This window comes from Dipteris shenzhenensis, chromosome 16 (genome assembly GCF_047967505.1).
Source record: "Dipteris shenzhenensis isolate YYH24624 ecotype China chromosome 16, Dip_SZ_1.0, whole genome shotgun sequence".
In the NCBI taxonomy this organism is placed as follows: Eukaryota; Viridiplantae; Streptophyta; class Polypodiopsida; order Gleicheniales; family Dipteridaceae; genus Dipteris; species Dipteris shenzhenensis.
In genome coordinates, this window is record NC_141611.1 from 12,299,865 (window position 1) to 12,317,083 (window position 17,219).

At 41.8% G+C, this 17,219-nt stretch overlaps 1 protein-coding gene across 1 annotated transcript; it reads left to right on the forward strand.

Moving 5' to 3' along the window:
- The first annotated feature begins 1,293 nt into the window (after positions 1-1,293).
- On the forward strand, positions 1,294-3,395 carry LOC147892560 (protein NRT1/ PTR FAMILY 8.2-like). Its single transcript, XM_087386745.1, has 4 exons — positions 1,294-1,399; positions 1,508-1,725; positions 1,831-2,402; positions 2,528-3,395. Exons 1-4 carry the CDS (start codon positions 1,294-1,296, stop codon positions 3,393-3,395), a joined length of 1,764 nt encoding a protein of 587 aa, XP_087242871.1.
- The last annotated feature ends 13,824 nt before the right edge of the window (positions 3,396-17,219 follow it).

Sequence of the window (17,219 nt, forward strand, 5' to 3'; positions counted from 1 at the left end):
ATCTGAAGCCTGATTGTGAGATGTGGAATTTATTCTATATATATGTCATTATCTTTTTTTATTTTTTTTGGAAAATTGAGGGTACCATTAGTCTTCATGCTAGTAAAAAAGTGTTAAAGTTGGTCTGCCATGTGGTAGGGACACCTAGCTTTCTTTCTAAAAGGTAGGGAGCTTTGAAACTTTTGACAAAGCTAATGTCAGGTTATATTTCTCATGTTATCATGATTCATAAGTGCTTCTTTATGAAAACAAATAATAGAAAGCATCTATTGCAATTTGCAATAGTAGCAAGCTGCAATGTGGATCAATATTTGACAAGCCTCGGTGGTTTGGCTCTCAGATCTTTAATGAGATGCATAGCTTCTCTTGGGCTCTTTCGGTTCGATGAAATTCAGTTGAGCCTTCCTCTCTAGATGATGTTCCCCCTTCTCCTCGCAGACGTGCACATGCCTCAATGTCTACATTTTGGGAGATCTAGCAAGCATTACAACATGGCATGTAGATGTACAGAGACACTCGCATAGCTTCGATTTAACAAGTTCCTCTTTGATCCTTTTGAGTCTTTGTTATTACCATTGAGACAACCCTCAACCCATAATTTTGTCTCGGCATTGCTACATCAAATCAAAGATTGAGATCACATTTACTTCACCTTCATTACATAGAAAGTCGTGTTATGGTTTGGAAAATGGATGTAATATAATTTATTTATTTTTGCTACAACATAGCTTTAATGAAGCTTGCTTTGCATATATTTCAAAATGGTTCTCAGCATGGCTACATCAAATCAAAGGCTGAGATCACTTTTACTTCACCTTAGTTACATACACACTCTTGTTATGGTTTGGAAAATGGATGTAATATAATTATTTATTTTTAGATGTGCTTTGCCACAAGCCTAGCTTTCATGAAGGTTGCTTTGCCTATATTTCAAAATCTGATCATGATAACCACTTTATAAAGATTTTAAGGACATCTAAAAGAACTAGTCGCAACCTTCTAAGAATAATAACTTTTGAAGTGCGTATCCACCCAAGTAAGCTTTCCAAAAGCAAGTTGAAGCTTTTAGTTTATTAATGAGAGGAATTTATTTTGCGGAAAAGAGTTTCCTTGCAAATTTTATAATTTAAACGCAGAATTGATAAGCTAACGTACTTTCGGACTATTTCAAACAATGAAGCAGCGACTTAAACCTTGTAGTATTTCATGCAGGGACGATTACAAGAAGAAACTATTTGGAGTTTGCATTCCGTCCAGACTTCCGTCAATCTCTCAACAAATTAATATATCAATATGGCGCAGAACAATACACTCCACATTATTGATTGTGTTGACAACCATGGCCACCCCGTTAACAAGTCCCTCACGGGTGGCTGGAATGCTTCCTTCTTTATAATCGGTAATCAAGTAGCTTTCCGTCTTGATCATCGTAATCGAAAAAATATGGCATGATCTGTTCTTCTCTCAAACTGCATTATAACCAGAATAGCTTGCTTTCCTGCAACAGGAGATGAGCTCGCCGAAAGGATTGCGTACATCGGCATTGCGGCTAACTTGATCACGTATTTGACAAAGGTTCTCCACGAGGATTTAGTCTCGTCTATCAAGAACACAAACAACTGGGTAGGTGTTACGCTGGTCGTGCCCTTCATCGGAGGATTCTTTGCCGATGCCTATTGGGGGCGATATAGGACAATTGCCTTTTCGTCTGTCGTGTATGTACTGGTGAGTACTAACGATGTTCTCTCTACTCCTTAGATCATGAAGCGATGTCAACCTTCCTTTTTCGGATTATCGCTGCCCGTGCTCAAGTAATTTAAGTTTCCGCAGGGCTTGCTCTTGATAACACTCTCAGCGTCCATTTCATCTCTCAAGCCACCTCCCTGTGTAAACGTCGGCATGCCTTCGACTTCCTGCCCCAAGGCAACTCCTGTGCAGCTCGGCTTCTTCTTCTTCTCTCTTTACCTGGTTTCCTTGGGCACGGGGGGCGTTAAGCCTTGCCTAGAGGCTTTTGGGGCCGACCAATTCGATGAAGAAGATTCACTTGAGAGAAAAAGGAAGAGCTCCTTCTTTAACTGGTGGTTTTTTGGAGTTTGTATTGGAGCATTGTTTGCCGAGACGATTCTTGTCTACATTGACGATAACCTAACCTGGGTAGTGGGATTTGGAATACCAACCGTTGCAATGGCGATAGCGTGCATTTTTTTCTTCTTTGGCACGCATCGCTATCGCCATAAGTTCCCTGGTGGAAGCCCTCTGACAGACATAGCTCAGGTCTTGGTAGCTGCCCTTCGAAACAGGAATATCAAGCTTCCCGACGATGAGACCGCGTTGCATGAAGTCTGCGGCAATCCATCCGTGCCAGCAGCTAGAAGGCAGCTTTCACGCACACGGGAGTTCAAGTAAGTAAACCGAATTTTTCTTTTCCCAAATTTCCAAGTATTGTACTCCTTAACAAGCTCCGACAGAGATCGTTCCAATGGGGGCCTCCATATTTCTAATTGAAAGTTTACGATTGTACTTACAGTTTTCTGGACAAAGCAGCAGTACACCACTCGGCCGTCGGCGAGGACGCAACGTCTCAAAGCCATTGGAGGCTTTGCACTGTAACGCAGGTCGAAGAGGTAAAGCAAGTTCTGAGAGTGGTGCCCGTGTGGCTTAGCACGTTCACGTACGGTGTAGTGTTTGCTCAAAGTGGCACACTGTTCACGAAGCAGGGGAGCACGATGAACAGAAGTATGGGTACTCACTTCAAGATCCCGGCAGCATCGCTCCTAGTTTTCATGACCACCGTTGTGCTGCTCGTGTTACCCATCTACGATCGGGTTTTTGTTCCTGTAGCTCGAAAAATTAGTGGCAACGAACGAGGAATCACAATGCTGCAGAGGATAGGGGTGGATCTTTTCTTCTCCATCCTGTGTATGGTGGCCGCAGCTATAACTGAGGGGAAAAGGGTCGAGGCAGCGAGGCAGCACGGCTTCCTTGACGATCCGAAATCGACGATCCCCTTGCCGGTGTTCTGGCTAGCGCCACAATACGTGCTGTTAGGGGTAGGCGATTTGTTGACGCTAGTCGGTCAACAGGAATTCTTCTACGATCAGGTGCCGGATAGCATGCGCAGTTTGGGGATGGCGTTGTATCTGAGTGCGCTGGGAGTGGGCAGTTTCATCAGCAGCCTGCTGGTGACGATGGTGAACTGGATGTCAAGTAGGGGAGGGAGGACGCCATGGATAGTGGACAATCTCAACAGATGCCGAATAGACTACTTCTACTGGCTTCTGGCAGTGGTGAGCTCGATGAATCTAGTGATTTTCGTGATAGTGGCGAGAGGGTACAGCTATAAGAGGGTGAAGAGTAACAGGAGTGCCGGAGACATTATGGTCCACACATCTTAGCGCTGGTCCAATATTTCGGCAGTAACTTTGGCAAGCTCCTACTTTCTACATGGTTAGTCAATCAAAAGCTTGGCTTTGCATGGCAAGCTTGACATCTTATTGTATCATAGCCCCTTTGTAAGCCCTAACGAAAAGGGTTCTTATGGAAAATGGTGAATGATATCTTATCACTCCCAAAGATTAAAAAAGCTCAAAAGAATACACGGGAGAAGCTAAAAAGAAAGAAGACTTCAAAGGAAGGAGGGGGGAGAAAAAAAGGTGGAGGATTTCAAGGGAAAGAAATAGAAAGTGGGGAGTTGGACCAATCATAAATTTTAGGACTTTCAAAAACTAGAGTTTCAGTAGGCAACCTTTTTGTTGTCGAGCACGTAACTACTAACTCGAAATGAACTTGAATCTTAGCATTTTATCAAAATTTTAAAAGAACTAGAGCCTATCGTAAAAATTGTTGAGAGGAAGAGAAAGAGGAGAGAGAGACGGACACGAGTTGTGTTGAGAGGAAGAGAAAGAGAAGAGAGACGGAAACAAGAGTTGCTGCCAAGGAAGTGATTCTATTCATAGATCATAGGCATATATCTAGTTGAGGACTAGGCTGAGTTAGAGCAAGCTATATATAGCTCTAACAACCCCACTCAAGCTAAGCCCTCTAGCTATGGATGAAAAAACCCTTGGGGAGTACAAGGGAAAAACCCGAGCCACTATATATATCTATGTGAAAATATATATACAAAGGAAGGCCATATGCTAGTTTGAATGATACAGTATAATGTTGGATGATACAGCGCAAATTGCATGTGGATAGTACAAAAGCATAAGACAAGCACTTGTCCATAGTACAGTGCAAAGTATAGGCGCTATGTTTGGTGCATGATATAGTGCAAAAAACAGAAACATCTGCCTGGAAATGTCAACTTGTTTGAGATAGTGATGATACATAATCATGTCATTAGATCTTCAAGTTCGATGTTTGAGCTCTTCATCTAAATAGTAGAGCTTGTTATCTCCAAGTTCAGTCTGGTCAAACCTCCTCAAACCTTTATAATCATGCCTTCATGTTTTGCACAATTCACCCACCTAAAATGACCGATTTCATGCAGTTTATATGAAAACAGAAAATATTCAAGTGTCCTTTTCTATTGTACCAAGGACGAATGTATGAGGAAATTGTTTCGGTCACTCCAAAGATGAGTATGGAGGGGCGATTTGAGATGTCCACAAAGCTAGGGCTGAAATGTCTCTTGGGTAGTGTAAGAAAGCCGTAGAAGCATAATAGGAAGGCCATAAAGATCCTGCAAATCAAGAACCAATAATCCAGAAACACAACGAGCATCGAGGCATTCGGAAGTATCAGATTTGAAATGTCCACAAAGCCAAGGCTGAAATGTCGCTTGCATAGTGTAAGAAAGCCATAGAATCACAATATGAAGGCCCATAATGATCCTGCAAAACCAATAATCCAAAAACATTTAACGAGCATCCGGACATCCGAAAGTACCAAACAATGGGGCATCCCAGAAGTACAAAACAACTGGACAACCGGAAGTACCGAACAATCGAAAATACGAACAATTGGGCATCCCAGAAGTATCGAACAACTAGGCAGCCAAAAGCACCAAACAACTAGAAATACAATGAGCATAAGCCATGCATGTATGACAAGAGGAAAGCTGGTGTGGATTAAACACAGCTTACATAATCATAGGTAGAAATGAAATAACAACCTCTTTGCATCCGAAAGTACCGAACAACCAGGAAGACGAGCATTCGAGATTACAAAGAACATCCAGAAGTAACCAAGAAAATTGGCATCTGGGAATGGTAATCAGGTCCAAACAAGTACTCAATAGTAATCCGTATGTGCCATGTCCGAACGAGTACTTAATAAATAATCCATATGTACCATGTCAAAGTGTTCATCTGAAAGACGTTGAACCTTGCCACATCCAAATGAGTACGCAATATGACCATGTCCAAATGAGTACTCAATAAGTAATCCATATGTGTCCATCATGAAAGCCATATAAATATGTGTCACATCCAAACGATGACCCAGTAATAATCCATGTACCATGTCCAGACGAGTAAATATGTGTCACATCCAAACGAGGACTCAGTAATAATCCATGTACCATGTCCAGATGAGTACTTAAGTAGTTAGCCATATGCCATGTTTAAATGAGTACACAAGCAATTAGCCATGTTTAAATGAGTACACAAGCAATACATGACAAACATGTCAAGCAAGATGTTAGCTTATAAGAGAGAAAGAAACATTAGATTAACATTTTCTTTTACATATCAAGCACACCTACATGATCTTTATCCTACTCCAGATCAAATACAATGGATGGGCTATAGGCATGCTTGATTAACAAAAGATGAAAGAGAACTTGCTTTCAAAATCATAAGATAATCGAAAGTAACTCTCACCTTCAAAATAACATACACTACTACACACGGGCCCTATTCCAATGCTTAAGCACGATGTTTAGTGTGTGCGGGGTGCTAATCGTCGGTAATCAAAGCAGGATTTGTTGTTAAGTATCGCTATATAGCGACTTTAGAAGAGCGTCGCTATATAGCGACGTTTAAAGAGCATCGCTATATTAGACTTGTGAATGGTCATTATATAGTGACACTGAGACACTTTCCTATAGTGACGTTTTACAAAGAGTATTTTTTCCCATACCAATCTTAAAAGATAGTTTTTCCCAATCTTAATTTTTTTTCCTTTTCATACATGTTTGATCCTTTGAGAGAATAAAAGTAAAAGAGCATGTACATCAAGTTTGAAGCTCATATATTCATGTCCAAGTTTGAGATGAAAAAAATCAATGAAGAGCGTTTACATCAACGGCTTCATCCTGAGCCAAGTCTAACGTGCCAAACAAGTCTATCTCTAACTCTATACCGAGTCCTATATCATCATCATACTCTAGCATCGTACGTTCACCTAAGACTTGATCATCTTCTTTAATAAAGTGTGGTCATTCTTGATGATCGTCATCTTCTTCCTCAATATCGTGATCTCCATCTTCCTCCTGTACGATGTCATTATGCGCATCTTCCTCTTGGCTCATATTGTGATCTTCATCTTCTTCGCTAGATCCATTTGGATCAATTGGATCCGGCATTGGTAGTGGCATTTCCATATCCACATCTCTATCATCAAAAATTTGCTTACTTCATGGTACAACTTGGATCACGTAGCACCATCTTGGATCAGAACGATCTGGATGAAAAACCACCTATATTGAAGATGGGTGCCAAATGCCATCAATTACATATATGAAATTATGCTTAAGTACATGTATCAATGGATCTTAAAAAACAAAAGCTTTGATTAATTAAATTATTAGTATGCACCTACTCACAATGCTCGAAAATAACAAAAGTATCACTGTCATCGGTCCAAAGTTTGGTGGAGTCTATTGCAAAGAAACTGCTACTGTCTTTTCTCACTGTCACATGGGGACTGTTGTAAATAGTTCAAAACCATTTTACATCAAGAATGAAAATACTAAATCATCTGAAATCAATTTCATAAATTTCGCATATGGTTCCACAATAATCCAACTGTGAGGAGAGAAGATTGGTATCCGAAGCACTTGCTCGGCTATCTTGTGTGAAGTTAGCCATGAATCCACAATCATACGTGACTCTTTTTAAATCGATGCGTTCCATGCAAAAACGTCATCCATATGACCATAATTAATGCACTGTACTTTTTGTGGGGGTTAAAGGTCACTGTGCCTTTACCCTGATTATGTACAATACTCAAACACATATATAAATGAATGAAAAAGAAGATTAGGGTGGTTCTGCACCCACCAAAACTTGTGTGGCTCTCTGTCTCTCTCTCTCTCTCTCTCCTTCTTCCATTCTTGCTTTCGTTGAGAGCACTCTCAACTGGTATCAGAGCCCGGGTGATCTAGCTGAGCGTGCGTGAATGCTTGGAAGCTCAGCAGCTCTGTGAAGCTCTGTGGGAAGCTTTGTGGGTGACTTTACTTGCATCCGAGTATGCAGAGACCTTGGAGGAACCTTTGGAAAAGTTACTTTGGCTTTGCGAAGTGGTTTTGAGAGCCTGTTAAGTGTTTTCAAAGAAAAAGTCGTTTTTTGAGCTTTTCCCTATTCCGTTCGATGACAGAGACTCCGTATTGACTTGTAGAGGCAACTATTGCTTGCTTTTGGTGTCCACTTCACTTCAGGAGCTTGGAAACACCTTCATTCTTGAATCTGGGATCATTTCATTGGATTTCTGACTCATTGTGTCTCAGTCAGGTAGAATGCTTAAATGCCTACAGACTGACAATGGTGGAGAGTATCTCTCTCATGACTTTCAGCATTTCTGTGATACACGTGGGATTAAGAGGGAGCTCACATCCCCTCGTACTCCAGAGCAAAATCCAGTTGCAGAAAAGATGAACCGTACCATTCAAGAAAGGTTGCAATGCATGCTTTCCAATGCAAGTCTTTCTGGTGGTTTTTGGGCTGAGGCAATGAAGACTGCAGTGCATGTGATCAATAGATCACCTAGTAAGAGTTTGGATGGTGGTATTCCTGAAGAGGCATGGAGTGGCAAGAAGCCCTCTTACTCTCATTTGCGTATATTTGGGTGTGAGGCATATGCACATGTGCCAAAAGAGCTTCGAAAGAAGCTAGATCCTAAGTCTAGGAAATGCATCTTTCTGGGTTATGGTGAAAGTGGAGAGATGGGCTATCATCTCTGGGATCCAAAAGCAAAGAAGATCATACGCAGCCATGATGTGGTCTTCAATGAAAAGAAGATACATAAGGCACCCATGAGGGATGTGGAAATGAGGAGAATCACTTTCCAGGATGTGAATCCACCTGCATATGTTGATAGACAGCAAGCTGTCCATGCACCAAATGTGCAAGAAATAGTACCACCAAGTACTCCCACAGGTATACAATCAAGGGTAGATGATGGATCATCTATTGGATGTGGAAATGATGAACCAAATGTGGCTGATATGCAGGTGGGACAGCAAGCTGAAATGCCCTTGAGAAGATCATCTAGAGTGTCTAGACCGCCTAATAGGTTTGTTCCAGGGGTAGACTATGTGATGCTTACTGATTGCGGGGAGCCTTCTTGCTACAGAGAGGCTATGATGCGCGAGGATCAACGCAAGTGGGAGTATGCTATGCAATCAGAGATGATTTCACTTATGAAGAATAAGACTTGGGATGTGGTTTCTTTGCCACATGGAAAGAAAGCATTGCCATGTAAATGGGTCTACAAAATGAAGGTCACAGGTGATGATGTGCCTAGGTACAAGGCCCGTTTGGTCGCTAAAGGATTCAAGCAAGAGAAGGGTGTGGACTTTGATGAGATATTCTCTCCGGTTGTGAAGATGACCACACTTAGATGCATGCTTGGACTAGTGGCATCAGAGGATATGGAGCTTATGCAAATGGATGTCAAGACAGCTTTCTTGCATGGGGATTTGCATGAGGAAATTAACATGGTGCACCCGGAAGGCTTTGAAGAAAAAGGCAAAGAGCATTTAGTTTGCAAGCTGAAGAAGAGTCTCTATGGTCTTAAGCAAGCGCCTAGAGAATGGTATCAGAAGTTTGATGCTTTCATTCGGTCCCAGGGTTTTAGAAGGAGTGAAATTGATCACTGCCTCTACACTAAAAGGGCTAAGGATAGTAGCCTGATAATCCTGGCACTATATGTGGATGATATGCTATTGGCTAGCAAGAATACTTATGAGCTAGATGCATTAAAGGCCAAGTTGCATGAGGCCTTTGATATGAAGGATTTGGGACTTGCAGGTCATATTCTTGGTATGCGCATCACGCGTGATCAGAGTAGGAAACTCCTTTGGCTTTCACAAAAAGAGTATGTTACAAAAGTATTACAGCGTTTCAATATGGAGGGGGGGAAGGCAGTGAGTACTCCATTGCCTCCATATATGAAACTGAGTCATACAGATAGTCCCAAATCAGATGAGGAAAGGGCCATGATGGCCAAGGTTCCTTATGCATCAGCAGTTGGGAGTCTTATGTATGCTATGATAGCTACTAGACCAGACATTGCATTTGCAGTGGGAGTTGTTAGCCGGTATATGGCTAATCTAGGAAAGAGGCATTGGGAGGCAGTTAAGTGCATCATGAGGCACATGAAGGGCACCAAGGAGATGTGCATTTGCTTTGGTAAAGGAGACATGCGTGTACTTGGGTACACAGATTCAGACTATGCAGGGCATGTGGATAGTAGGAGATCCACTTCTGGTTATGTGTTCACCTTTGCAGGTGGTGCAGTGTCGTGGATGTCTCGCACACAGAAGTACGTTGCTTTGTCTACCACAGAGGCTGAGTATGTTGCAGCCACAGAGGGTTGCAAGGAGGCTATATGGCTTGATCGGCTAGTGGGAGATTTGGGGATTCATACAGGTGTACCGACATCGCATAGTGATTCCATGAGTGCTATTCAGCTAGCACGGAATCCGGTCTTTCATGCAAAGACCAAACACATTGAGGTCAGGTACCATTTCATCAGGGAGGTACTTGAGGACAAGCGCATAGAGCTTGTCAAGGTTCATATAGATGATAACCCTGTAGATATGCTGACGAAGAGTCTACCTAGTTAGCGGTTTGAGTATTGTCGTGTATTGATGGGCATTGGATAGTATGTTCACTGGTTGTTCTCTCTTAAAGGCACATTGTCCTTTAAGTGGGAGGTTGTGGGGGTTAAAGGTCACTGTGCCTTTACCCCGGTTATGTACAATACTCAAACACATATATAAATGAATGAAAAAGAAGATTAGGGTGGTTCTGCACCCACCAAAACTTGTGTGGCTCTCTGTCTCTGTCTCTGTCTCTCTCCTTCTTCCATTCTTGCTTCCGTTGAGAGCATTCTCACTTTTTGTACTGCAAAAGAGCATCATTAAAACAATGAACATGCATCTATTTTATAGCGTATATTTCCACAATTAACTACTTAATTACGTTGAGGTAAGAAACTTACATGCATCATACATCCAGATGATAACTCTCGCTCGCGCTCGTTTATTGTCTCTCCATCGCATTCGGCTTTACGTAGATCCAGTTGTAGCCAATCAAGTGCAGAAGGGTGAGATCCCGTGGATATGGTTGTGATCGCCTGTAAATTTCTCTGAATCTCTTCCTTACAACTATTCTTTTTGCTTTGGCTGCTTCATATCTCTCAATCCACTTCTGCATCTCCTTGCTATTGAGGATACAAAACTTATTGAGCTCATCTTTCTTTCAATCCCTTTTCCTTAGGGAACCTCGCCAATGATGCGATCATCATCCTTATTACGCCAAGCCTGTGGCATATTGGGATCCGTGGATGCAAGAAACTCTGTGAGATATACTAATGGCTCTTGCACAAGCCATCCCTCTACCATGCTTGCTTCTGGTCTTGTTCTTTGTCTTACAAATCCCTTCGAAGTTTTCATAAACCGCTCGATAAAAAATATCCACCGACTATGAACGGTACCTACAATGGCCACCTCATCAACTATGTGCACAAGCAAGTGCACTTGAGTTGTCATAATGGTCGAGGGAAAGTTCTTCTCAAGCAAGAATACGGCTTCGATGGATTCCACCCTAGCCTTCTCGATGCTCGATATGGAGATCTCTTTTTTAGATATCCACCTATTTCACATGCCCATGTAAGATATATTCATGATTAGTCTATAGATTATTCAGGTTAAATTGAAGAAAATGCAATCAATGCGATTTGATAGTAAGCATACCTCACAATACCACTAATCTTGAATATAGAATTTCTAACATCTTCTTCTAAGCACCCTTTAACTATAATTGGGAGGATGAACTATCAAAGCAACAAAGAAGTCATGTCAATAATATAACACATAATTACACTAATGCATCACAATTATCGGTATACTAATCCTATAGCTTAGAATACCTATAAGAACTTGTGCCAATCATGGGACTTGAGCCCACTAAGCTTATTGTCCTTTGAAAATGTTCCTTTCAAGCAACGCATGTACCCTATGGTTGTTTGAAAAGAGGCAATATTTGCCTTGACTGCTGCCTCCTCTCTCGTGGAGAGGATCCATGTTGCTTTCGAGAGGACAAGTTTTCTTGAAGCACAAACTTGGGGCCATAAACAAGACATCCTATTCATAGCATGCATAGCATGCAAGTCTTCTCGCACTCCTCTTGAGTCTATGGAACCAACCAAGTGTGCCCAAATAGTAGCCCCCACATTCTTGAAGATATGCATGGGATCCAAGAGATGATTGATTTGTAACGGACCCCAATAAGGAAGCTCATGAAAGATTGATAGCCTCTTCATACCATGAGGAGGTTCCTCTCCATTTGCCCTCCAAGCTTGAATCCACTTGCCTTCAAATATGGTGGTGGTGGATGAAGCTGACCTCCATGCTTGAGATGGTCCAACGGAAGGTATCGAGCATGACCTTCATAAACATTTTTCCTCATATGTTTGGAGTATCATGCAAGCAATTTCAAACCCGGTCCACAAACAGGACAAGCATGGTATCCACTTGTAACAAGTCCTGCATGCGTGCATGAATGTGTTAGTATAAGACATGCATGCGAAAGAGAGTCATAAACACATAATCCTATATTATACATGTAAAGACAGAACCACGTAGCTGCGCACTCTCCATATCTTGGGTAGTCATGCATGGTCCACATCAAGATACCCCTAACCAAAATATCATTGGTATGTCTAGGAGCTCTAGAAATATCAAAGACCCGCACTCCTCTCCATAAGATCTGGAACTCCTCTATCAAAGGTGCCATGTACACGTCCGTATTTTTTGCCTTGTACTTCCCTGGCACAAGTAGTGCAAGCATGAGGTGTCCCTTCTTTATTGTTAGCCATGGTGGGATATTATAATTCACCAAGACTATGGGCCATGTCGAGCGTAACCCGAAAGGACTCACGCGATCCATGGCGAGCCCAAGATGTAAGTTGTGTGGCTCCCTCGCAAAGTTTAGCCACTGATTGTCTATGTGCTTCCAAGCTACACAATCTGTGAGAATCCTCAATGTGTCATCAATGGACCGATGAGATGCATGCCAAGTCATCAACTCCACTATGGATTTGCATCGGAACATGTGTTGTATTCTTGCAATGATGGGAAAGTGTCTCAAGACCTTTACCGGTATCTGCTTGACAAAATATGAAGAGGGGAGAGGAGAAGAGTGGAGATGAGGAGAGAGGGCACAGCTAGAGAGCACACCACAAATGATGACTAACTGTACACTAGAATTAGTTGAAAAAATAGAATATATACAAACCCTTTTAGGGTTAGGGTTAGGGGATCTAACCCTTTCCTTTATAGCACTCTATAAGGTTAGTGCTATGCACATATGATCACGTGATGGTGCTATGCACACATGATCACATGATGTTGAGCGTGAACTCTCAACACCTTCCCTCAAGATCAACATCATGAAGTAGGCCTTCCCTCAAGATGATGATTCTGGGGAATCGAAGAAGGACTGAGCATTACATTCCATCACACCCCTTTAATGGGAATGTCCTTCCTCTGCATCAAACCAAGAGCTAGTCGGTGTTTCTCGAATAGCTCTTTACCGAGTGGTTTGGTAAAGATGTCTGCAACATTTTCTTTGCTATCACAATGCTGCAGTGTGATGTCACCAAGTAACACTCTTTCTCTGATGAAGTGCTCTCTGACATCAATGTGCTTTGTTCTGGAGTGATATACTGGATTTTTGGCCAATGCTTGAGCCGATTGATTATCACAGTATATTGTTGTTGGCTTTGACTCATCAAAGTAATCTGTTTCTGACAATAGTTTTCTGAGCCATATAGCCTCACATGCACCTGTAGTGAGTGCCCTATATTCTGCTTCAGTCGAAGACAAAGAAACAGTTGGCTGTTTATTTGACAACCATGATATAGCACCTTGACCAAGGAAAAATGCATATCCCTATGTCGATCTCCTGGTCTCATGATCTCCAGCATAGTCACTGTCACAGTATCCATGCAACCGTGGATGATTTCCCTCGGGGGGGTCACTATGTATAAACCCTCTATATCACGTGCGTTCAAGGCCTATATTTAAAGTCCCTTATCTGTAAAAATTATCATTAATAAAATTTACCCCTTTTCTATACAAATCTGTAAATTTTTTCCAAAACTATTTTAAATAGTCCCTTATGTATATATATTTCTGTAAATTTTAGAAATTAAAAAAATCCTTCTGTGGAACTCACGTGATAGGGTTACATATGATGAGTGACCCCCCCGAGTGATTTCCTCTGTATTCTATCCCAAATTGTCTTGTACCTCTGATGTATCTCAAGACTCTTTTGGCTGCATTCCAGTGAGACTGTTTTGGATTTGCCATAAACTGTGCTAGTGAGCTTACTGCATAACAAATATCTGGCCATGTGATTGTCAGATATATAAGAGATCCACAATGAGTTGCCTGTAGTATCTGTCATTGACTGTAGGCTTTTCTGAATCTTTAGTAAGTTTCAAACTCTGTTCCATGGGAGTGGCTGCAATCTTGCAATCTGCCATATGAAACTTCTTCAGGAGACTGTCAACATACTTGAGCTGACTCATGAATGTGCTATCTGAATCTCTCCAGAACTCAATTCCAAGACAATAGTGCATAAGTCCAAGATCTTTCATGTCAAACTCTGCAGATAAGTCTTGTTTTAGTTTTCTGATGAAGCTATCCTTGCTTCCTGTCACAATGAGATCATCTACGTACAAAAGTGCAATAGTAATATCTTCCCCTTGAACTTTGTAGTAGAGAGTATGATCTGCATTGGACTTCATGTATCCTAGATCACAAAAATACTTGTCAATTCTGTTGTACCAACTTCTGGGTGTTTGCTTTAAGCCGTAGAGACTTTTCTTGAGATGGCAAACCTTGTTCTCTTTTCCTGGTTCAACATAACCGGCTGGTTGTTGCATGTAGACATCCTCGTCTAGATAACCATTGAGAAATGCATTCTTGACATCGAGCTGATACACATTCCATTGACTGAGTGTCGCTAGTGATATCAAGAACCGTATGGAATCCATCTTTGCTACTGGAGCATAAGTCTCATCATAATCTTGGCCATATTGTTGTGCAAATCCTTTTGCAACTAATCTGGCTTTGTATCTCTGAATACTGCCATCTGGATTGTACTTCACTTTGTATACCCATTTGTTGGCTATGGCCTTCTTTCCTGGTGGAAGGTCGCATAATTCCCAAGTGTTATTTTTATACAAAGCATCCATTTCTTCATTCATAGCAGTTTGCCATTCTGGCTTGTCTACTGTGTCTTCGAAGCACACTGGCTCTTCTGTAGCCATGATGGTAGTCATAAGAGCATAGTTGGTGGTTTCCACCTGAATTTCTTTGCCTTTCTGAGCATATGTCAATCTGGCTGGTGGTCTGCTTTCCCTAGTAGACCGTCTGAGCTGCTGTGGCGCTGCTTGGGGTGTTGCTGGCAATTCTTGCTCTTCTTCATCAACCTGTTCTGTAGGTGACTGTGAAGTCGATGCTTCTATCTCCTGTGTAGGTGAGGTTTTCCATTCTGATTCCTCATCGAAGATTACATCTCTGGAGATAATGACTTTGCGGTTGATGGGATCATACAATTTGTATGCTTTGCTTTCTTCACTGTAGCCAACCATGATGCATTTGCGTGACTTCGCATCCAATTTCCTGCGATGATCATCATGTATGTGGGCATATGCTATGCAACCAAATATGCGGAGATTCCCAATGCGTGGCTTGTGTCCAGTGAATGCTTCATAAGGAGTCATACCTTGTATTGGTTCGGTAGGAAGCTGATTAAGCAAGTAGTTAGCTGTAGCTATTGCTTCTGCCCAATACTGATTCGGAAGATGCTTTTCACTAAGCATTGCTCTAGCACTGTCTGCTAAAGTCCCATTCTTCCTTTCAGCTCTTGCATTTTGCTGAGGAGTATCTGCACATGTGAATTGTCTTCGAATGCCATGATTTTTGCAAAAATTCATGAATGCTGAAGACATGTATTCACCTCCTCTGTCTGATCTCATGACCTTGATCTTTCTGCCTGTTTGGTTTTCTACCATGGCTTTGAATTCTTGAAATCTGGCAAACACTTCAGATTTCTCTTTCAGAAAGTAGACCCAACAATATCTGCTATAGTCGTCGATGAAGGTCAAGTAATAAAGTGAACCATTGATGCTGTGGGTCTGGGCATAACCCCATACATCTGTATGAATCAAATCAAGAATACCTCGTGCACGAGAGGTACTTCTGACAAAGTTGGTTCGCTTTTGTTTACCGAAGCAGCATGCTTCACAAACCTTTCCAAGAAACTGTAGCTTCGGAATCCCAATTGCCATATTCTGATTCCATAGATCTAACAAGTACTTGAAGTTGACATGACCATATCTCTTGTGCCATTTTGCAGATAGTGGCATCTGTTGCATTTGAGCTGACATGGCATGCTTATCTGGTACTATAGCTAGCATCCTGTATAAGCGTCCTTCCTTGACACCTTTTGCTACTAGCTGACCTCTTTTGGATTTGTCTCTGATAGTGCATTCATCACCGTCGAAGATGACTTTCTAGTTGTGTTCCGTCATTTGACCTACTAACAAAAGGTTCTTGTTGAGCTTCGGAACATAGAGCACATCTTTGACTAATCCTTTTGTACCAGTGAAATTGTTCATAGGGATAACACCTGTCCCTTGAACCGGATTCGGTGTATTGTCTGCTGTGTAGATGACATTATTTTGACCTTCTAATGGCTTCATTTTTGTGAACCATTCCTGATGATTTGTCATATGAGATGATGCACCGCTGTCGATGTACCAAGGATCCTGTTCCACTTGGTCGACTTGATAACTGAAATCCTCTTTGGGATTGAAATCAGTGTCTAGGTGCATTGTATCAGTCTGATGCAATTCCTCACTTGCAAGAAACATATTGCCATGTTCATTTGCAAAATGACTGTGACTAGAATGTCCACCATGATGATTTCCTCTTCCTCGGGAATTCCCTCGATTACTGCTGGATTGACCGCCTTGGTCATACTGCTTCTTGCAGCGATCTCTTTCATAGTGTCCAAACTTGTGACAATAGTTGCATTGAATGTTTGACACATTGGTGGATGCATTCCCTCGTCCTTGGAATCTTCCTCGGTTGGAATGATTTCCTCTTTGCTGATTTTGGTGTTGCTGAGGATGATGCTGATGCTGATGCTGATTTTGACTTTGTTGATGATGACCACTTTTCTGATATGATTTACCTCTGTTTCTACCTTTGCCTCTGCTTCTATCTGAAGCTGTGAATGCCTGATCATTAGAATGACCTTTACGTGCTTGAATGGCCTGAGTCCTGAGTTCTTCACCAAGTAGAACTGACTGAAGTTCTTCCAGTGTTGGAATTTGCCGTTGGCAATACTCTGGACTAGATTCTCATATCCTTCTCCTAGTCCATTCAGGATTACTTGAACCATTTCTGCGGGATTCATAGTCTCTCCTGCTGCTGCAAGTTGATTGTTGTAGTCTTTGATGCGGAGTACATAAGCATGACCGGTTTCACTGCTGTTGCGGAAACTCTGGTTGATCTGGTTTCTCAGGGTGAGAATCCTAGATGTGTTCTTGGACTCGTAGAGAGCTGCAAACATATCCCATGCTTCTTTTGATGTCTTGACTGTGTTGAGCTATCCTAGCATGACATCTTGCACATTCTGCTTGATCAGGTGATAGGCATACTTGTCTTTCTTATCCCATTCTGCTTGAGCTCGGGCAATGGCAAGATCTGCTACTGGTGCGGAAATTGATGGTGTAGATGTAGATCCCGTTGT

Coding starts and splice junctions, on each gene's coding strand:
- LOC147892560 (XM_087386745.1), top strand. CDS start 1,294: ATGGCGCAGAACAATACACTCCACATTATTGATTGTGTTGACAACCAT. Junction 1,400..1,507: donor TGCTTCCTTCTTTATAATCG/GTAATCAAGTAG, acceptor TTCCTGCAACAG/GAGATGAGCTCGCCGAAAGG. Junction 1,726..1,830: donor CGTCTGTCGTGTATGTACTG/GTGAGTACTAAC, acceptor AAGTTTCCGCAG/GGCTTGCTCTTGATAACACT.